A 23,248-nucleotide genomic window follows, 5' to 3' on the forward strand; every position below is an offset into this window, starting at 1 on the left:
TGTCACCAGTCCTCCTGGGTCCAATTAGCAACATCACACCCCCAGCTGAAATCCTGTGTCTAGTGTCAACAAGGGCACTCTGGTAGGTCTTCTGCTCCCATATCCCAGTGACGAAGAATGTTGCACTGACCTGCTGGATATGCATCTGGTACTTCCTGCATTGAATGTGGATGTGATCGGAGTCAGTGTAGCTTATCTGTTAACACAGACATTTCTAGCCAGATGCCACTAATCACAATCATTAAGCATTCTTGTCACGAATAGCATAGATAGTGTTTACACTCAACTCTCCAGTTGTCAGATCACACCTGATACAGGTTTGGGTACTTCCGAGATGTCACAGTACAGTGGCGCCTCCAGCGCTATACTACTGTCCCATGACTTTTGTATATTCTACTCACAGCACACACATATTCAAATTTATGTTACATAAAGCACTGATGTAGTGACAGTTAGTATTTCTCAGGAATTTTCTTATTGTAAAACCTCATTAAAGATCTTCTCAATATACATTTTAAAAGATATAAGTAATAGAAACAGAACAAACATGGGTACAAATTGCCGGGTTGAGTAGCTCAGTTGGTAGAGATCTCAAGTTGGCAGGTTCGATCCCGGTGGTATTTGAAGGTGCTCAGATACATCAGCCTCATGTCTGTAGATTTACAGGCATGTTGTAAAAGAGCTCCTGTGTGACCAAATTTTGGACCTTGGCATCTCCGAAAACTGTAAAAGTATTTAGTGGAACATAAAATAAATAACATTATTATACACATATAAATCAAAGTAAGGAAGCTAGAAAGATGAATAGGAACACAATGATAGGCTATTGTGGTCAGAGAGAGCAACAGTAAGAGGAATGAAGGACAACATGAAAACACGAAAGGTCAAGGACAAACTCTGCATCTTCACACATTGCCATTCCCAGTTCCTCCAGATCTGTTTCCCTTCAGCCCCTCAACAAGCTCATTTCTGCTACCCACCTTCCATAAAAGGGGTGACATTCATACACATTAAGGGACCTTTCTTGATGTGAGAAGTCAAGGAAAAGGAGAAATACAAGAAAAGAGGGAGACAAAAGAAAAAAGTTAATGCGGTAATTCAGCTGGTTATTATCATATGGCTACTACACAATAATTGTACAATTATTTCCACCAACAGGACTTGAACTGGTTAACCACGGTGTCAGACCATATAGACTTGATACCTTAATGATCATGGCCGCCAGGCGGGCAGTGCTAAACTCAGATGAATCCTTGTGCAAAAATCAAAAAAATTTTATACTCTACATAGAAATGTGTGGTAGGCATTAATTATGTACAACCTCACGTAAGTATTTTCTTCTAATTCTGAGGTGACTTCACAAAATTAATTTTTCAGTTTCGTATGGAGGTAATATTATTGTGAAACTTGTGCTTTGTTCAAGTAATACGAGATTTTGTAAAGCCTGCTCTCTAAAATGGGCTAACGGGTTTGTTTTAGTAATATGTTTATCGCATTTTACCCTATATATCACCCAGGACTTGTTCAGTTGGTTTTTGAAGGAAGTGTAGGTGGTAAGAACGGTAGGGGTAGACCTAGGTATGAATATGACAAGCAGATTAGAGCAGATGTAGGATGCAGTAGTTACGTAGAAATGAAAAGGTTAGCACAGGATAGGGTGGCATGGAGGTTGCATCAAACCAGTCTATGGACTGATGACTCAAACGACAACCCTATATATCTTGAAATAATTTTGTAATATATTACCACCTTCTAATCAGATCTCAAGTCATTATCTGTTTGGTACAGTCCTTGGTAATTTCACACTCTTATGTTCTGTATGTTGCAGTCAGTTGAGATTAAATTTGCAGAAGTGGTGGACCTGTTCTTCAGCAAGTGATGTGCTCAGAATATTCAAAGAATCTGCTGCTGTGCCAATGTAGGAGTGATCAGAAAAAGATTTACCTTGTATATTATGCAATAATGTAAGTATATCTCCATACTTTTCTTTCAAATAGCATTAGTAATCTCTTTTCCTAATCTATGCATATCAACTCTGTAGAGGGCAAATCTGTTTTTTAAAATTCTAAAATATTTCTTGTTTACTATTGTACTCATATTTTTTTCTTTTACATGGCTAAATTGTAAAGTGACATAGCATACCTTCAGTTAGGCTTCCTTAACCCTCAAGTCAGTAATTGATATTGTCTTGAAGTTGCTGTGTTGTTTCTTGTCTAATTCTGAGGTATAATAATAATAATAATAATAATTGTTCCGAGGTATCTGTGGAACAGCAGAGGTGAAAGAAGGTGCGGGGAAGAACAGGTCTCAAAATACGAAATTAAAGTTAAGATAAAATTTAACAAGGTTGTATTTCCTTAGCAAAATCAAGAAATAACAAGAATGGCAGGTACAGAGTAGCAAGGCAACAAATGTACAATTACAGTATTCACAGGATTTGGGCTTCGAGCCCCGGATTCACAATTCTTAGCAATTAGCCCAACTTTACCCAAAAACAAGATTTGACAAAGGGGCAGGAGACCCCAATCATGTTCAGGAGCACTTGCTCCCAATTACAAAATAAAGCCTCCTCGAGGCATCCAAAATCAATTTCAAAAGAGCAACCCGCTCTTAAGTTCCAGCCTATCAAAGGCCACACCAAACTCCACTTTCAAGTTGTCCTCCCAGGACATGAAAACAGGGGTAAAATACCCAACCTACTGAGGCCTATTAAGTAAAGAAACAGGTTAATTACCTGGCCTCTAAAATACCAATTTGAGAGGAGGCGAAGCTGCACTCCTAATACATTTTGTTTAAAACCTACTTGGCACTAGGCCATTAATGCAAAGGCTAATCCCATACTAAAGAGGTGACTTATATGAGAAGACAATTTACATTACGCTAGACTGGAAGAAACGGTTGAGAAAATAAGTTCACCTCAAAGCAATATGAGTGGGAGCTCGAGAGGGTAAAGCACTCTCTATCCCAATTTATAGTTTAAACAGATAGAATTGATACCGAGTGTCTTTACATTTTAAGGGAAAATTACATGGTAAAAGGCTTCGGACCTGCCCCGAGAGTTAAACTGCTGAGCTAGCAAGAAAAGAAGTTATTAAACGGCCATTACCTTGTGAATGAACTGCTGCCCGAAGAAAGAGGCGCTTCCCGCCCCCTGCTACGTACTTTACACACTGAAAGATGTTACTGAAGTGGCGCCGAGTCCCGAAAATCAGCAGTTTATAAACCCTCGCGGAAAGTTCGAGGCGTTTCAGGAATGAGAACACCCTCCCACAAGAATTTTATTGGCTAAGCAAGAAAACCCCTACACAAGATGAAGAAGAAACACATTATTGGTGGAAAATTAATTCGAGAAATTCGGGATTGGTAAATTCAAAACAAGGGGAAAGAAAGGGTTAATATTGCCAACTTAAACAATGACTGAAGGAAATTTAACAAAGAACAAACTTATGAATTCAAAATTTCTCTAAAAACATAGTTCTTTCACTTCGCACTAGGGTGCACAATTGTAGTTTTTCAGTAGTGCCATCTGGAAGAGAATGTCCACACTTCTTACTACAGGCAAAACAAAAATAAATCGAAAACGACCCAGTTCAGAAACTTCAAAATTTCCAAGTAGTGACATCTTCTGAGAAACTTGAAAATTAACACAGTAGATAAAGTTCAGGCTTCCGCCAGTAGGGGAGTTTCAACTGGCGCAAGGTTTGAATTAGCGACGTGGAGGTGTACCGCCTGGTACAATAATAATAATAATAATAATAATAATAATAATAATAATAATAATAATGATAATAATAATAATATGGCCTCAGCTACCGTGTGCAGACATTTTAATTTGACGCCATCTGGCTGTCTGCTCGTCACTTTCAACATTCAGTCTTGCTCTAGGCCTGCAGATGGCAGACAGAGTAAAACGGACCTCTCTTGGGCGTCTGTGGCTGCGATTTAATTAATTTTGTCGGATAAACACCAAATGTGTCGCCAGAGATCTTTTACATGCCGACATCGTACGACATGGAATGTCGAATGGGCTTTTTTCCGCCCTTCAAAAATCGGAGTACCTCTGCCGGTTTGAACCTGCTATCTTGGGATCCAGTATTTTACACTGGTAATAATATATTGTGAAACGTGCATTTTATGCAAGTAATATGAGATTTTGAAAAGCTTAATTATAATTGAATTATTTTTCAACACAATGGAAATAAAATACAAAGTTATTACGGAGCTAAATTATTAACTTTTCATGGCTTTTCTAAAACTTAACTACAAAAAATCAAAGCGAAAAAATCAAACAGGATGCTGCTTTTGTATAGAATATATTCCACTCTAATATACCGAATAATTTCCATACATGGAGAATCGTTCTTACTATTGTCAAAATCAGTTACACTGAATGCTACGATATCCTGATAGATGCCTTGTTTTGGTTATAAATTCATTGGGTAATAACAGTGTGTGTAAATGACTAAAGAAAGAAAAAAGTTAAAAATAGGTAACAAGTATAATTATTCTACCTGTGACCTATAAAAGGTTTAAATAGCTTAAGGTGGTGATCGTTGTTTTAAGAGGCAAGAAAATGGAAGTTCTAGTAAGAAGAGATCTGGAGTTGACCAAGGTAGGTTGGGTAAGAAAGATGGAGTGGTGAACCTGCTATGAGTAAGTGTAATGAGTGCCACGCAGTTGGAGTATCATTCTTGTAGGTTTATTGATTCTTTTCCAGAGCTCTTGTTTCCATCTGCTCTTATATTTCTATCAGATGCCACAGAAATTTCTGTCATATTTGTTAGGGGAAAAAATGCAATTTTTTGCACAATAAGCGGTATTAATGTTGTCATACTTTCCTACTTTAACTTTGTTAATACCCTTTCTTTGAAACTGTGTTGACTTATCCCACAAAATTTGCCGACAGTGCATTTTACAGAAGTTTGCAGATTTTTTAGTTTGTCTATTGAAAGATATTTGCTATATCATGGAAATGAAGAGTTCATTGTGAATGATCACATGGAAGTAAAGCGAATAGAGAATATCGTAATTGTCTATGAAGTTCTTCACACAGCCAAGAAAGGAACTTACCTCAACATTCTAGAAAATATGTGATCAAAGATTCAACTCTGCTTATAATCATATCAAAATCACAGAAAAAACTAACATACTGTTGGATGAGGTATTGAATATCAACACATTTTTACAAATGTTCAAATCTGCCGCAATACGCTCAAATCAAGTTGTGAACTCTTCTCCAGACAACACAAACGCCCCTCCAACTGTACCCTCCACTGGTGTCTAGTTGAATATTTTTGCTTCAAACTTAACATCTAATATTAATAATAGTAATAATGTTATTGTTTTTATGTCCCACTAACTACTTTTTTGTGGTTTTTGAAGGTGCCGAGATGCAAGAATTTTGTCCCGCAGGAGTTCTGTTACGTCCCTGTAAATCTACCAACACGGGGCTGATGTATTTGAGCACCTTCAGATACCACCGGACTGAGCCAGGATCAAACAAGCCAACTTGGGCTCAAAAAGCCAGCGCCTTAACCATCTGAGCCACTCAGCCCGGCACTTAACATCTTCAGCATGTAGGCTACTATGTATGCTCAACATAACTTAATAAGCAGAGAGTCTATTTTAAATACCATGATTTGGGAAAGCTAAATATTCACTATGGGTTGGTTGAAGTGCTGAAATGTGGAATACCTGTATTATTGGTACATGGAAGAACCCCTTCTCTGGACAAATTTCAGACACTTTGGTGTTACAAATACACTTGAAACCGGTTATTACGACTCAGAAGGGACTGCCAGTTAATGGTCGTTACAGGCGATAGTTGCACAAATCAGTATTTTTTTCTTTCTAAAAATGTCATATCTTAAGTTTTAGTCTGCACATTTAAGTTACATGGTTATTAAAGAACAAAGTTTTAAAAATGAGTGAAATAAGTACCATATTTGCAATACGGTATTTGTGGAGTAGGACTGAGGGGGAATTATTTTTTTAATGTTGACACAGTACAGCGTCCGGCTCCATGGCTAAATGGTTAGCGTGCTGGCCTTTGGTCACAGGGGTCCCGAGTTCGATTCCCGGCAGGGTCGGGAATTTTAACCATAATTGGTTAATTTCTCAGGCATGGCGGGTGGGTGTATGTGTCGTCTTCATCATCATTTCATCCTCATCAAGACGCTCAGGTCGCCTATGGGAGTCAAATCAAAAGACCTGCATCTGGTGAGTCGAACTTGTCCTTGGGCACTAAAAGCCATACATCATTTCATTTCAGTACGTACAGCAATAATATGTCAGCAAAATATATAAAATAATAAGTGTGGAAAGAAGCAGCAACAGTGTAAATTGATGAGTAATGTCACACACGGTCCTGGTTAATAAAAGAGATATTCCCTCTAACCTTCCAAACTGTAGAAATAGTTGGTGACCGAGCTTGGTAGCTGCAATCACGTAAGTGTAGCCAGTATCCAGTATTCGGGAAATAGTGGGTTTGAACCCCACTGTCGGCAGCCCTGGGGATGGTTTTCCTTTCTTTCCCATTTTCACACCAGGCAAATGCTTGGGCTGTACCTTAATTAAGGCTACAGCCACTACCTATCCACTCCTAGCCCTTTCCTCTCCCATTGTCACGATAAGACCTATCTGTGTTGGTGCAACGTAAAGCAACTTGTAAAAAAAAATTTTTTTTGAATCGTTGAGTGTGATACATCCATTTCCTTCACAGTGATGATGTTTGTTTCCCCATTTTGTAAGCACCATATTATATACAATGTTTCTTCTATATTAAACACTTTCCTTTTCTTTTGCTACATCTTCACAGTGATGCTTGCCTTGACTATTTAACAGACAGACTGATTTGAAATCTACAGTCTACTGAAAGCAAGAGTTTTAAAATAAGCTTTACACTGCTCTCAGCAATCCCCAAACGTGTAACAAACATTTCTCCGAAAGTGCAATAAAAATACGCCGTTTTATCCAATACATCGTAATGTCATACTAAGCGATTTTTTAAATACAGTGTTTGTATAGGATTTAGGCGGGACCGTTAGATTTCGTCATTATATCCAATACGTCCTTAAAAGCGATGTTGCAATAAACAGTTTTGACTGTAGTGTTTTTGGAAGGGAAAAAGTAAAAACAACCCTCCCCTGTGAAGTTTGTTCCAGAATTGTAGGTGATCATTTTCAGCTTCCAGAATAACTTCCTGTTAATTCATTTAAGAGTAATTATTAAATTGAATATTAACTACTAATTGTGTATGAAATTCCAGTAGCTATAAAAAATGTTTCATGTCTGTTGTAGGAGTGCAACAGCTATGACTGTCCAAGGTAAAAGATATTATACAAGATGTTCCTTAATAACCTCACAGTACAAAGCACACATCGTGGCAGAAACAAATGAAATTGGTGAGCTGTCCTGCATCTTCTTGGAATATTTATTATTCTACTTATTGACAAACCACTGAAATGCATATGTCTTGCCTGTGGAATAAATGGAAAGCAGTAATACTAAGAGATTAATAATGGCAAGAGATAGTGTAAAAAAAGAATATGGAGCTGTTTTGTATGCCTCATGTGACTGAATTACTTTCCTTTCATGTTTTCAATTTCCAAATGAGTTTACGAGTGTAATATAAAAGTGTTATAAAGTACTTAGTGGCATTTAGTGTTTTTATTACATCCTAACCACTTTACTGGCTCCTTGGCAGAATGGTCAGTGTACTGATCTACTGTTCAAAGGGCCCTGGGTTTGATCCCCTGCCGGGATGGTTAATTCCAATGGTTTGGGGACTGGATATTTGTATTCATCTCAGTACACTTCTCTTCATAAATACACAAAACACTACACTACTAACCAGTACAGAAACACACAGTGAAGGTTGGCGTCAGAAAGGCCTTCCTGCCGTAAAACTGGGCCGAATTCATATCAGGTGCTGACCCCAATAAACAGAGATTGAGGCCAGGAAGATGATAGTGACGATGATAATTATTACATCCTAACCCCTTGGCCTTCTTCTAGTGTCTGCTACAGAGCCAGGATGATCTATGATTTAGTCAGACTGTAGATTAAAGAAATAGGCATATTACGTGCTAATGACTAATCGATGTATTCATGTCTGAGAGTTGTGACCCCACTGTCTTTGTTTCTGCTTGTCACATCTCTGCTATAGCATTGTGATCATGGACGTTCCTCGGCTTCCGTCATGATACAGTGGAAAGGCAAGCTGATAGCCTTCACTTGTCCCATCCTATGGATGTAGTCCTTCCCCTTGGTCTACTACCCTCAACTTTCCGTTCCATGAATAAATTCTCAAAATTTTCTCCTGTGTTTCCAAAGAACTTTAATTATTCTTTCATTGATGCAAGAAGAAAACCATTTAAACTATTCAGCTCCTGAAATATGTCATAGCATGGGTACATTGGTTCTTCTTGCAGTCCACACATAGCAGTGGTGGTGGTGATTATTGTTTTAAGAAGAAGTACAACTAGGCAACCAACCTGTATATAACACATTGGAGAGAAAAATTGGAAGGGATCCGATACATTGAAAAAGGAAGGTATCGGCCAAAAAAAGACAAGGGCCACGAAGGGCGTGAAAATTAAAGACTCCCTAGGCCTTGAATGCTCTAATACCATTGGGGTCAGAAAAGAACCAGAGTTGACCATAGGTGATAGGATAGGTGAAAGTGAGGAGCCTGGCACAAGTAAGTGGAAGCAATGCCAGGACTCAGCTAAGGGCACATACATAACATGCTAATAGTATTTTTGCATGCCAGCCCTGTCGTAGTCCCTTTCAGTACTTCCTGGAAGGGGTTAGTGAATCAGAACAGGAACCTCTTAGCAGGCCTGGAGGGCATGGCTAGCCTCTCCTTCTATTGTGCTTTCGTTGGGTTTCCATGTGGGCCTTCCGGAATGGAAACTTATCTCTTTAGCCACACTGTGAAGGCTCTAGTGCCCCATCGGTGGAATATAAATAGGAGGCTAGGCACAAACTGTGAGTGAGTAATGGCAGTAGTTTGACTGGGACGCACTAGCACAGGCTGTTGTCAGTGTTCCACCAGACTCCAAATATTGTTGTGCTGGATTACTGTGTGTGTGTACTACCGAGGACTGTAGACCATTGTGGAGTCAATATATAGAACAGGGCCAATGACCTAGATGTTAGGCCCCTCTAAACAACAAGCATCATCATCATCATCATCATCATCAATATATAGAACAGCTGACATGAGTAGAATAAAGAGTAGTGTTAACTGTCATGATTGTGAAGAATATTGTAGTGCTGGCTAGCACTATAGAGTTGTTGCTGTTGTGTGACCACTATTTCATTGTCAGTGTCAAGTAGTTCACTGTGTTAAATGTGAGAGTGGTGGACTTTCTCTGGAGGCAAGCCAAGGAACAGTTGTGTGTTGTGGTGGCCAGTAGCCCTGTGTTCTTATCTGTCTGCCTGCAGCTGCTGTGCAGGGTGAAAGTAAGGTGAGCTGTCCAATAGGATTATCATCTGTCTCAGGTAATATCAGCAAGCCAGACTACCTACTGTCAGGACTGACACTGACTTTGTAAATAGACAGCAATTAGTAGAGTGTAGTCATTCATGGTTGGTAAAGAGTAGAAACGGCAAGGTCTCCATACTGGATCCTGTATGTAATATTTTTTGTTCAGTATTGGAACGTACAGACCTATTTACAGAGCTGTTGTGAACAATTGGGAATTTTATGGGTCACATCTGCATCAAAACTTAGCCATAAGGATGACGTGCGCTACGGACTCAAAAGTTCTATTTCAAGGTATGGCTTCAAGAGAGTAATACATTGGAGATAAAGCGCAGTGAATATATATCTCTCTCTCTCTCTCTCTCTCTCTCTCTCTCTCTCTCTCTCTCCTCTCTCTCTCTCTCTCTCTCTCTCTCTCTCTCTCTCTCTCTCTCTCTCTCTCTCTCTCTCTCTCTCTCTCTCTCTCTCATCTCTCTCTCTACTCTCTCTCTCTCCTCAATATCACTGTTGTTCTATCATTGATCCATGGTAGCCTAATATCTTGTAAGAAATAGTGTACTTTCTTTCAGAACTTTCTACAACAAGTTTACCTTGGTAGACAATCTGTTATCTACAGATATTATTAACTACTGTATATGGTCAAGGGTAAAAGTGCTTGATAATCCAAGCAATAGATAAGCTGCGTGTGTTTGCTCCAGTGAAAATATTATTAAAATTAATTAATATAAAAAGGTACAGTATTAAGTGAATGAATTCCACTCAGGATACCATGTTTAGTACTAAGTGAATGAATTCCACTCAGGATACCATGTTTGATGGTGAAATTCTGAAACTCGTATTTACATACAAAACAAGTTACTAGCACTATACAGTATGTATTATTATTATTATTATTATTATTATTATTATTATTATTATTATTATTATTATTATTATTATTATTATTAATGAATAAATAAATTAATTAACTGAAAAATTCACCAAAATGAATCATCCCTCGAATTTATGTATAGTAAATTGCCGTCCGTCTTGCTACAAATGGTAGTTTGTCACTGTATTTCCCAAATACTTTTATTACAGCACCATTTTGTTGTATATAGGGATAGTCTACTGAAGATCCTCAGGCAATTTCCACCTGTTTAATCATTTTCAGCGAGTTAGGTAAGGCTCGTAGCGGATGTACCAGTACACAGCTTCGTGCTCACACCCTGGGAGAGAAGAAAAAAATTATCATGCTCTATCTAAATTTGAGGGATTCATTTTGGTGAACCCTTGCTCCCACCTTATGGATTATAATTATTTTACTTATTCATTCATATAATAATTTTATTGATGTTATGTCCCACTAACTACTTTTATGGTTTCTGGAGCACAGAGTTGCCATTATTTGGTTCCACAGGAGCTCTTTAATGTGCCATTAAATCTACCGATATGCCAGTTGGGCTCAGAAGGCCAGCACTCTACTGTCCAAGCTACTCAGCCCAGCTTATTCATTCAAAGTTCAAGGCAAAAGAGAATCAGTAAAATTACAATTGCCATAGTAATGTTACAAATGATGCCCAAGCAAGGGGTAAGTACCATAGTATTGTTACAGTGTATGTCTTTTGAATCCAATATACCGGGAACACTATTTTGCTGAAATTCTGTGAAGTATTACCATGCCCATGATTTTCTCTTGGTATCCATCAGTGCATACTAAAAATATAATATAATTTACCGGGCGAATTGGCCGTGCGCGTAGAGGCGCGCGGCTGTGAGCTTGCATCCGGGAGATAGTAGGTTCGAATCCCACTATCGGCAGCCCTGAAGATGGTTTTCCGTGGTTTCCCATTTTCACACCAGGCAAATGCTGGGGATGTACCTTAATTAAGGCCACGGCCGCTTCCTTCCAACTCCTAGGCCTTTCCTATCCCATCGTCGCCATAAGACCTATCTGTGTCGGTGCGACGTAAAGCCCCTAGCAAAAAAAAATATATATATATATATATATATAATTAAGAATGCAGATCTTCCGCATCCACCATAAATCAAAGGCTAGAGTTCAAATGAAATGATAGTTTGTTAACTGGGGTAAATCACAGCTCCTACCACATTTCTTCCTTCTCGCACAAACCTCTATATTCTGTCAGTGAAAGACCAAGATGCCTCCAGATTCATCCTGTTGACTGAGATGTTGCAGCACATTACCACTTGGTGTAACACGCGTTTTCTGTTGTTGAGAGTCTCACGACAGGTCTCTCGTCTGCAAGGCACTGAAGTCTGTAGGCTTCTCAAGCCATGCACCCTCATTTCCAATTCCTAGCAGTGAAACTACCTAAACCTGGGAATGGGATGGACACACCAATACTTGAAGTAAGATTTTGTCTCTTCCCAGTATGAAAAGAGGTTGAGAAGAAAATTGTACAGTTGCTGCCAACACATGTTAGGATTTGAAACTCTAATCTTCAAATAGTAAAGATTAGTGATGGGCAATGCTCTCGCTTGAAACTCTCGAGAGTAACGTCGCAGATCTCAATACCGATTCTCCTGTGCTGTGATCTGTGCAATGTCTCAGTAACTATGTAAGATAGAATTTGAGGGACGTTCCACCATTCAACACATTGTAAAGTATATTAAATTACTAGCAAGATACCCATGCTTCGCTACGGTATTATACTGAAATTTATAATTGAATGCTTATCGTTTTATATATAACCCGCCGATATTCGCGATCTGACTCATTTTCTGAGAGATTCCGCCAAAATTCGCGATCTGGCTCGTTTTCTGAGAGATTACGGCAACGTTCCTCCCATTTTCAATCTTTTTTCCAGCAATCGATTTCGTTCTTCACGGGCTAGGTCCAGGTATTCCATCCGGTCAGTTGGGTCCCTAAATCTTTGCCATCTTTTCCTATAAGCATTTTTAATGTGGATCAAATCCTTGAGGAGATCCGGCGTGGTGTCGTCTTGGGTGCCTTGGCGGTATTGAACCGGTGGCCGGACTGCAATCGCCATTACCCGTCCAGGATCCGTTTTCAGCACGGTCCGCACATTTTGACGACGGTCCAGAACATTATTATTATTATTATTATTATTATTGATATTCTGGACCCCACAGCAAGATGCAAGACCTCTACTTGGCGGTAAATAACATCTGCTGCCATTGTCATTGATGACAGTATGACCAGCACCATTGTCGCCCGTTCGCAAATGCGCAGGACTTCTGGCGATACGAATGACATACTTCCGTGCATTGTTGACCTTATTATAGAGGTGAACAATTGCACGGTCAATCTTATACCTATCGTTTATTTCAAATGTGTTTACATTTTTATTTATATGCCAGAAGAATCTACTGTAATCTAAGAAGGTTCTCCAAAGGTAAAGATGGCTCTTGAAAACGAACCCAGGAAAGATTAAAAATGATCGGTTTATGATCAGAATAAGTACATTGAAAATCCACAGCCTGTTTCCAGTCATTCAACCGGGTCAGGAATGGAATGAATAAGCCTCCAGCTAGCGGTGAGGATAGGAATTGTGCCGGCTGCCGAGGCCTGTCGCACTCCTCTGGGGCAATGATTAATGAATGACAAATGGAATGAAATGATATTGGAGAGTGTTGCTGGAATGAATGATGATGGGGAAAACCGTAGTACCCGGAGAAAAACCTGTCCCGCCTCCGCTTTGTCCACCACAAATCTCACATGGAGTGACCAGGATTTGAACCACGAAACCCAGCGGTAAGAGGCCAGCGCGCTGCCGCCTGAGCCACAAAGGCTCCTTATAAGTACATTAGGAATAGTAAAATCAATTGGTCTCACCTCTGTTTTCACCCCACCGCGGTTAAGTTGATTTACACCCCCCCCCCCCGGCCCCCCAAAAAAAAGAAGGCGTGTTTCTTTATGTTTAAAGGAGATTCCAAATACCAATGTTCACGTGTCTTACCTTCAGTTTTGAGATATAAGTATTCCAATTTAAAAATTCACTATTTTTTCACTTTCACACTCCCCCTCCCCAAGTGAATTTTCCGGCAAAAAATATTTGTTTCTTTAATAGTAAAGGATCTTCTGAATACCGATTATCTTCAGTTTTTGAGATATGTGTCCTCATGAAATGAATTCAACTCCTTTTCGCACCCGCACCCAAAGATGATTCCCCCCACCCACCAAACGCGTCGTTTTATTTTTAAAGATCTAAATACCAATTTTCAAGTCTGTAACAACTGTAGTTTTTATTAGATGTAAGTATCCTCATACAATTAATTCATTTGTTCAATTTTTCTCACACACACACACACACACACACACACACCCTCCCTTCATTGGATTTTCCGAGATTACCTGTTTCTTTACTTTAACAGGAGATTCCAAATACCAGTTTTTATGTCTGTAACATTTTACGTTTCTGAGATATACTGTAGATATATTGTTTCTAAAAATAAACCCAAATTTGTCACTCCTGTTTAACCCCCATTAATTAGATTTTCCAAAAACAAAAAAATTAATGTTTCTGCATTTTTAAAGGAGATTTCATATACTAACAGTCTGGTCTGTAATATCTTCAGTTTCTGAGATGATATCCTCATTAAAGACATTGAACCCCTTATTCACACTTTTCACCCCTCCTATAGGGATTTACAGAAAACAAAAAAATACGCATTCTTTATTTTTTAAAGGAGATTTTAAGTATCAATTTTTACATCTGCAAACTTTTGAAGTTTTGAGATATAGATACACTCATTTTTAAAATACACCCCCGCCCCTTTCACAAAAAATACATGTTTCTTTATTTATAAAGGAGATCCCAAATACCATTTTTCAGGTCTGTAACATCTTCAGTTTCTGAGATATAAGGATCCTTATTAAAGGCATTCAACCATTTTTCATCCCTTTTCACCCCGCCTATTGGGATTTTCCAAAAAACAAAAAAATATGTGTTTCTTTATTTTGAAAGTAGATTCTAAGTACCAATTTTTACATCTGTATACTTTGAAAGTTTTGAGATATAGATACACTCATTTTAAAAATTCACCCCCCTTTCAACCCTCCACTATTTGGATTTTCCAAAAACAAAAAGTACATATTTCTTTATTTCTAAAGGAGATCCCAAATACCTTTTTTTTTCATGTCTGTAATATCTTCAGTTTCTGAGGTTTAAATATCTTCATTAAAGGCATTCAACCCATTTTTCACTCCTTTTCACCCCTCCTGTTGGGATTTCCCAAAAACAAAAAAAATATGTGTTTCTTTATTTTGAAAAGAGATTTTAAATACCAATTTTTACATCTGTAAACTTTTACAGTTTCGGGATATAGATACACTCATTGTAAAAATTCACCCCCCTTTTCATCCCCCATTATTTGGATTTTCCAAAAACAAAAAAATACGTGTTCCTTTATTTTTAAAGGAGGTTACAAATTTAAATTTTCATGACTCTAACCTCTTCAGTTTTTGTGAAATAAGTCTCCTCATGAAATGTGTTTAACCCATTTTCCCCCCTTTTCACCCCCTTCATGGGATTTTCTGAAAACAAAAAATTACGTGTTTCTTTATTTTGAAAGTAGATTCTAAGTACCAATTTTTACATCTGTAAACTTTGAAAGTTTTGAGATATAGATACACTCATTTTAAAAATTCACCCCCCTTTCAACCCTCCACTATTTGGATTTTCCAAAAACAAAAAGTACATGTTTCTTTATTTTTAAAGGAGATCCCAACTACCTTTTTTCAGGTCTGTAATATCTTCAGTTTCTGAGATATAAGTATCCTCATTAAAGGCATTCAACCCATTTTTCACTCCTTTTCACCCCTCCTATTGGGATTTTCTGAAAACAAAAAATACGTGTTTCTTTATTTTGAAAAAAGATTTTAAATACCTATTTCTACGTCTGTAAACTTTTACAGTTTCGAGATATAGATACACTCATTGTAAAAGTTCACCCCCATTTTCACCCCCCATTATTTGGATTTTCCAAAAACAAAAAATATGTGTTTCTTTTTTAAAGGAGGTTCCAAATTTAAATTTTCATGGCTGTAACATCTTCAGCTTTTAAGATATACGTTTCCTCATAAAATGTGTTCGACCCCTTTCCCCGCCCCTTCCCTTTTTCATCCCCTTTCATGGGATTTTCTGAAAACAAAAAAATATTTGTTTCTTTATTTTGAAAGGAGATTCTATGTACCAATTTTTACATTTGTAAACTTAGAATGTTTTGAGGTATAGATACACTCATTTCAAAATTTCAACCCCCCACTATTTGGATTTTCTAAAAACAAAAAATACATGTTTCTTTATTTATAAAGGAGATCCCAAATACCGATCTTCAGGTCTGTAACATCTTCAGTTTCTGAGATATAAGGATCCTTATTAAAGGCATTCAACCATTTTTCACCCCTTTTCACCCCTCCTGTTGGGATTTTCCAAAAACCAAAAAATACGTGTTTCTTTACTTTGAAAGTAGATTCTAAGTACCAATTTTTACATCTGTAAACTTTGAAAGTTTTGAGATACAGATACACTCATTTTAAAAATTCACCCCCCCCCCCCCCCCCCCCACTTTCAACCCTCCACTATTTGGATTTGCCAAAGACAAAAAGTACATGTTACTTTATTTTTAAAGGAGATCCCAAATACCTCTTTTCAGGTCTGTAATATCTTAATTTCTGAGATATAAGTATCCTCATTGAAGGCATTCAACCCATTTTTCATTCCTTTTCACCCCTTCTATTGGGGTTTCCCCAAAACAAAAAAATACGTGTTTATTTTGAAAAGAGATTCTAAATACCAATTTTTACGTCTGTAAACTTTTCATTTTTAAAATTCACCCCCCATTATTGGATTTTCCAAAAACAAAAGTACATGTTCCTTTGTTTTAAAAAGAGGTTCCAAATTTAAATGTTCATGACTAACCTCTTCAGTTTTTGAGATATAAGTCTCCTCATGAAAGGTGTTCAACCCATCTTCCCCCCCCCCCCCCCTTTTCAGCCCCCTTCATGGGATTTTCCGAAAACAAAAATTACGTGTTTCTTTATTTTGAAAGCAGATTCTAAGTACCAATTTTTACATCTGTAAACTTTGACAGTTTTGAGATATAGATACACTCATTTGAAAAATTCACCCCCCTTTCAACCCTCCACTATTTCGATTTTCCAAAAACAAAAAGTACATGTTTCTTTATTTTTAAAGGAGATCCCAACTACCTTTTTTCAGGTCTGTAATATCTTCAGTTTCTGAGATATAAGTATCCTCATTAAAAGCATTCAACCCTTTTTTCACTCCTTTTCACCCCTCCTATTGGGATTTTCCGAAAACAAAAAATACGTGTTTCTTTATTTTGAAAATAGATTCTAAATACCAATTTCTATGTCTGTAAACTTTTACAGTTTTGAGATATAGATACACTCATTTTAAAAATTAACCCCTATTTTCACCCCCCATTATTTGGATTTTCCAAAAACAAAAAGTACGCGTTTCTTTTTTAAAGGAGGTTCGAAATTTAAATTTTTATGACTGTAACATTTTCAATTTTTAAGATATAAGTTTCCTCATAAAAGGTGTTCGACCCCTTCCCCCCCCCCCCCCCTTCATGGGATTTTCCAAAAACAAAAAAATTAAATTTTTCTTTATTTTTAAAGGAGATACCAAATACCAATTTTTATTACTCTAAACCTTTACGTTTTTGAGATATAGATATTCTCATTTTAAAAATTAACCCCCCTTTTCACCCCCTTAGCGACGGAATATCCAAAAATCTTCCCTTAGTGAGCACCTACATGTTAATATGAATGTATCCCCAAAATTTCATTTCTCTATGTCCAGTAGTTTCGGCTCGGCGATCATGAATCAGTCAGTCAGTCAGGACAAGTTCTTTTATATATATAGATAAGAAGACCGGTTTTGACTCCCTTGGAGTCATCGTCAGTTCTTGTTGGAAAACAAATCAAGGGGAATCTGATAACAATCATCATAATAAAAAAATTATGTACCTAAAGGTGATTGCATGGAAACACATCAATGGGTTGCAAGACATTACCTTGAAATGTAACATACACATGGCAAGCAGCACTTGGAACTTAAAAAGTTCTTAGTTCTGGCTTAAACTGTCTTGTGTTCATGGAACACAGAACACTGGAAACACATGCACTGGTTGAAAATATATACAAACACGACACGAACTCTTATAATGATATGAAACCTTGGCTCTCTAAGAGCGTTCTTGGACTTGACCGTCCTGTTTCTATCTGAAAAAAAAAATGGATGAAATACACACACATTGAAACAAAATGTACAAAGACATAGTTCTGGCCTAAACTGTCGCGCGTTCATGGACACGGAACACCGGAAACACATGCACTGGTTGAAAACACACACATACGATATGAAACAATTGGCGTTTCAAGAATGTTCCTGGGCTTGACAGTCCTGCCTCCATCTGACTAAACTAGATGAAACATATATACATTGAATGTACAAATGTACTTGGCATTTAAAAGTTCTTGGTTTTGGTTTCAAAAAATTGTCATGTGTTCGTGGAACACAGAATAGAACTGTTGGTCTTGTTTCAATCTATTGGAAACAAATGCACTATCGTAGTTGAGAATATACATATGGATTGAAAGTTTATACACTGATATGAAACACATGGCACTTTAATGTTCTTGGATATGAGTAAAAATGCTGTCATATGTTTGTACGACTCGTCATAGACTTGTCAAGCGGTCTTGCCACAATCAACTGGAATATGTGAACCTTTTTATAAAAACGAAACTTGTTGACTATTATAACCACACAATCACATGAAACGTTTGGTAGTCAGCTGAAATTATACATTGGCTTTATGTATTGGGGGGTGGGGTAACAGTTACAACTGCATTAGCAAGTGTACCATAATGAAAAATGTTCCCCCAGCTCTTCAACCACCTTAAGTCTACTAATAAGTTTATTCCATCTATCCTAAAACACTGTAAGATTATGTAAACTAAAACCAGCAAGTTCTAAATGTTTTCATTTTCAAACATATTTTCATTTCAACTATGTCATATATCAAGTTGTTTGAATCAGGGCCGACAATCAAGTTCCGTGTTCCACAAACACATGGTAATAATTCTAAATTAGACCCAAGATCTTTCTTAAATACTAAGCATCTTAAGCCAATGTATAATTTCAGCTGACTACCAAACATTTCATGTGATTGTGTGGTTATAATAGTCAACAAGTTTTGTTTTTATAAAATGGTTCACATATTCCAGTTGATTGTGGCAAGACCGCTTGACAAGTCTATGACGAGTTGTACAAACATACGACAGCATTTTTACTCATATCCAAGAACATTAAAATGCCATGTGTTTCATATCAGTGTACAAACTTTCAATCCATATATACATTCTCAACTACGATAGTGCATTTGTTTCCGATAGATTGAAACAAGACCAACAGTTCTATTCTGTGTTCCATGAACATATGACAATTTTTTGAAACCAAAACCAAGAACTTTTAAATGCCAAGTGGTTTGTCTTTGTACATTCAATGTATATATGTTTCATCTAGTTTAGTCAGATGAAGGCAGGACTGTCAAGCCCAAGAACATTCTTGAAACGCCAATTGTTTCATGTCGTATGTGTGTGTTTTCAACCAGTGCATGTGTTTCCAGTGTTCCATGTCCATGAATGCACGACAGTTTAGGCCAAAACTATGACTTTGTACCTTTTGTTTCAATGTGCGTGTATTTCATCCAGTTTTTTTTTTCCAGATAGAAACAGGACTATCAAGTCCAAGAACGCTCTTAGAGGGCCAAGGTTTCATATCATTATAAGAGTTTGTGCCGTGTTTGTATATATTTTCAACCAGTGCATGTGTTTCCAGTGTTCTGAGTTCCATGAACACAAGACAGTTTAAGCCAGAACTAAGAACTTTTTAAGTTCCAAGTGCTGCTTGCCATGTGTACGTTACATTTCAAGGTAATGTCTTGCAACCCATTGATGTGTTTCCATGCAATCACCTTTAGGTACATAATTTTTTTATTATGATGACTGCTATCAGATTCCCCTTAATTTGATTTTCAACAAGAACTGATGATGACTCCAAGGGAGTCTAAACCGGTCTTCTTATAATTTAATATATTTTACAATGTGTCAAATGGTGGAACATCCCTCAAACTCTATCTTATTAGTTAAACGTCAACACGGAAATGAATATCATAACCTACAATCGGTAACTTGGAGCGTAAGCTTGATAGTTCATTAGTAGTTATTGCGCGAAACAACATTCTCATATGGAAACGTGTGCTGATAAATTTTGTCAAAAGCCTGGAAAAGTACTTAATACCATTAACAGAAGTGAAAACAGAATGTCAGTATCTTAAACAGTTCACCAAGTCATTTGAGGTGGACATCTTACAAGGAGAGGCCAGACCCTATGTCCAACTGATTTCAACGAGCTTCAGTATACCTGTTGGGGGACACTCAACAGTAACAGTAGTAGGGTTTACGTCAATACGCTTTAGTTTAAAAAAATAAACAGAGGTCAAATGTCATGAAGCAGGATCTGCTTCAGACGAAATGGAGGTGATAGAACACTAAAAGGCGAACAAATTTTACTTAAACATGTCAGGTCCGCGACCTAATAATTTTCGACAAATTGATGGATCCCCAACTGCAATGCAGCGCATATATACTTGGAGAGTTACACTGCAGTCACCCGGAACGGTGGCCGATTGGTCACTGTACTTGTCTGTGAACCTCGACGATGTGTGTTTGAGTCTCGTCGCAGCTTTTTTTTTTTTTTTTTTTTTTTTTGCACCAAATATATATTTTTTTTATTACAAGTTACTTTACTTTGCACCGGCACAGATATGTCTTGTGGGAACATTTGGGCCTTTATTAATTTCAGGTAGGATATAAAGTGTATTGCAATTTGAGCGATATATTTGTTCCGTTTTATCTTCATGTTCCCTCAAAAATAATAATTATTTTACCAAACAAGTTGGCCACGCAGCTGTGAGCTTGCATTGGTGGTGGTGTGTTTGAGCCCCACTGTCGGTAGCCCTGAAGATGGTTTTCTGTGGTTTCCACACCTATTGTCACCACAAGACCTTCCTATCCCATTGTCACCATAAGACCTATCTGTGTTGGTACGATGTAAATTCAGTACTTATATTAATATATATATATATATATATATATATATATATATCTTGTACAAAAGAAATATAGCTGTGACAAAACTCGAACTCACATCATCGAGGTTCGCAGACAAGTACGGTGACCACTTGGCCACCGCTCTGGTCGATTGCGATGTAACTCTCCAAGTACATATGCGTTGTATTGGAATTGGAGATTCGCTAATTTTTTTGAAATGATTAGGTTGCAGACCTGACATGTTTAAGTAAAATCTGTTCACATTTTAGTGTTCTAACACCTCCACTTGGTCCAAAGTGGATCCTGCGTCATGACATTTGACCTAACTCTTCTTCACGAGTTACTGTTGAGTGTCCCCCAACAGGTACATCAAAGCTTGTTGAAATCTGGTATCTCCTTGTTAGCTGAATAACACTGTATACTGTAATTTGTTAATAATTTTTTTTTTTTTTTTTTTTGCTATTTGCTTTACGTTGCACCAACACAGATATGTCTTATGGCGACAATGGGATAGGAAAGGCCTAGGAAGTGGAAGGAAGCGGCCGTGGCCTTAATTAAGGTACAGCCCCAGCATTTGCCTGGTGTGAAAATGGGAAACCACGGAAAACCATCTTCAGGGCTGCCGACAGTGGGGCTCGAACCCACTATCTCCCGATTACTGGATACTGGCCGCACTTAAGCGACTGCAGGTATCGAGCTCGTTTGTTAATAACTGTAGATAGGGAGTACACATACCTGGATACCTTGCAGTTGTTGTTGACAGGGTAGCTTCTTGTGGTGCAGACCAGGCTGGATGTGTTCTCTATGATGATTCCCCTTCAGTGATATTATGTGTCTTCAAGTGCCGCATCATCCCTTAAGTATTTCTGCCAAAGTATGTTACTTCTTTTGAACAAACAACCCAGCAGATTGTGCTATGTGGCATCTCTTCAAAATAATCCCATATTACGTTTCAGACATAGTCTTAAAGTTGTTGCGTACAGTTAGACAGTTACATATTGCACCGTCATATATTGAAGTAATTATGATGCGAATACTCTAACATTCTCATAAGTTATGAATTTCATTATGGTCCGTATTGTGACATTTTCCTCATACAGACTTTGAACACAATCTTTGTTCCATGGAGATACAAGTTATAATAAAATCTTTGAGTACGACGTAACAACAATAGGTCAAGATGACAATATATTTAAAAATGAAATAATTGATAAAACATAACTGGGGAAGATGAATAATATTTCATAATTTATAGCATTATTATTTACAACATTAGCACATCGATATACAAGATAATGCCTACTGGAAACCCCAAACTCAAAGTACGATATGACTGGAACGGTACAGACGCTGTAAGAAGAGACTGCCTATTGTTGCTACCCCGCACTCTTGTTTTGGAAGTTGAGAAGAGCAGATGCAAAAGCTGAGCCTTGTTATTAACATTGATAAATGCTGTATTCTGTTTTAATGCGTCATTACAGTTTCAATTTCAAATGTGTAGCCCGACTTCAATGTTTTTAGACTTAATTTAAAGATATACAAAATTGTATTCTTTATTATTGGTCGTATGTAAACATGTTTCCAATTAGATCATGGTTGAAAATGACCCATTGTATCTACACTACGTGATCAAAAGTATCCGGACACCTGGCTGAACATGACGTATAAGTTTGTGATGCCCTCCGTCAGTAATGCTGGAATTCAATATGGTGTTGGCCCACTCTTAGCCTTGATGACAGTTTCCACTCTCGCAGGCATACGTTCAATCAGGTGCTGGAAGGTTGCTTGGGGAAGGACAGCCCATTCTTCAAGGAGCGCTGCAATGTGGAGAGATAGCGATGTCTGTCGGTGAGGCCAGGCACGAAGTCTGCATTCCATAACATCCCAAAGGTGTTCTATAGGATTCAGGTTGGGACTCTGTACAGGCCAGTCCATTTTAGAGATATTGTCGTGTAGCCACTCCGCCACAGGCCGTGCATTATAGGAGGTGCTCTATCGTGTTGAAACAGGCAATCGCCATCCCCGAAGTGCTCTTTAACAGTGTGAAGCAAGACGGTGCTTAAAACTACTGATGGGCAGTCTGAGACGAGGTCTCAAGATTTCTCGAGACTAGCGCAGACATTATTTCTCGCGAGAAGTTTCGAGAAATCTCGAGAGCGTTGTCCCCACAATGTGCGGCGAGCAGCGTGTCGTAGGCCTGCAGGTAGTTGGAGCTGAATGTTGTTTGTTTCGAATATGCGAATAGCCTAACCACGGGCCTTCTCATTTTCGTAAATACGTGTCAACAAGCGACTAGGGCGTTCATTTATACCGAGGTCTATTTTGACGAAGTATAACATAATTATAAAGGATACGCTTTCGGGCATTGTATGCACTGGTAGGTACACGAATGAGTGGTTTAAGTCCAGAACCTGACGGCTACTGTAGGTACACGTAACTGAATACTAGAGGCGTGCATTATTCGAACTCGAGACGAGGCAAGATGCGCCTTGCTGCATATGCAACCACCATTACGCATGAGTGGAATGTGCAATCTAAATTGCTATAGAGTATTCGCGTCATAATTAGGTAGATACTTCGATATATGACGGTGCAATGTGAAGTTTGTCGAATTGTATGCGACAACTTGAAGACTATGTCCGAAA

The 23,248-nt window shown here is 38.0% G+C and overlaps 1 protein-coding gene across 3 annotated transcripts in view; it reads left to right on the forward strand.

Moving 5' to 3' along the window:
* LOC136857586 (DNA mismatch repair protein Msh3) overlaps positions 1-7,651 on the forward strand; it is a 168,941-nt gene extending 161,290 nt beyond the window's left edge. For 2 of the 3 annotated variants that reach the window (XM_067136364.2, XM_067136365.2), the window contains exons 18-19: positions 1,829-1,964; positions 7,300-7,651. In XM_067136364.2, the coding sequence (XP_066992465.2) occupies positions 1,829-1,922 (94 nt within the window). In that variant the 3' untranslated portion in view covers positions 1,923-1,964; positions 7,300-7,651. The other variant, XM_068225244.1, reaches the window with a different exon arrangement.
* Positions 7,652-23,248: the final 15,597 nt, after the last annotated feature.

This window comes from Anabrus simplex, chromosome 1 (assembly GCF_040414725.1).
Source record: "Anabrus simplex isolate iqAnaSimp1 chromosome 1, ASM4041472v1, whole genome shotgun sequence".
NCBI classification, from domain to species: Eukaryota; Metazoa; Arthropoda; class Insecta; order Orthoptera; family Tettigoniidae; genus Anabrus; species Anabrus simplex.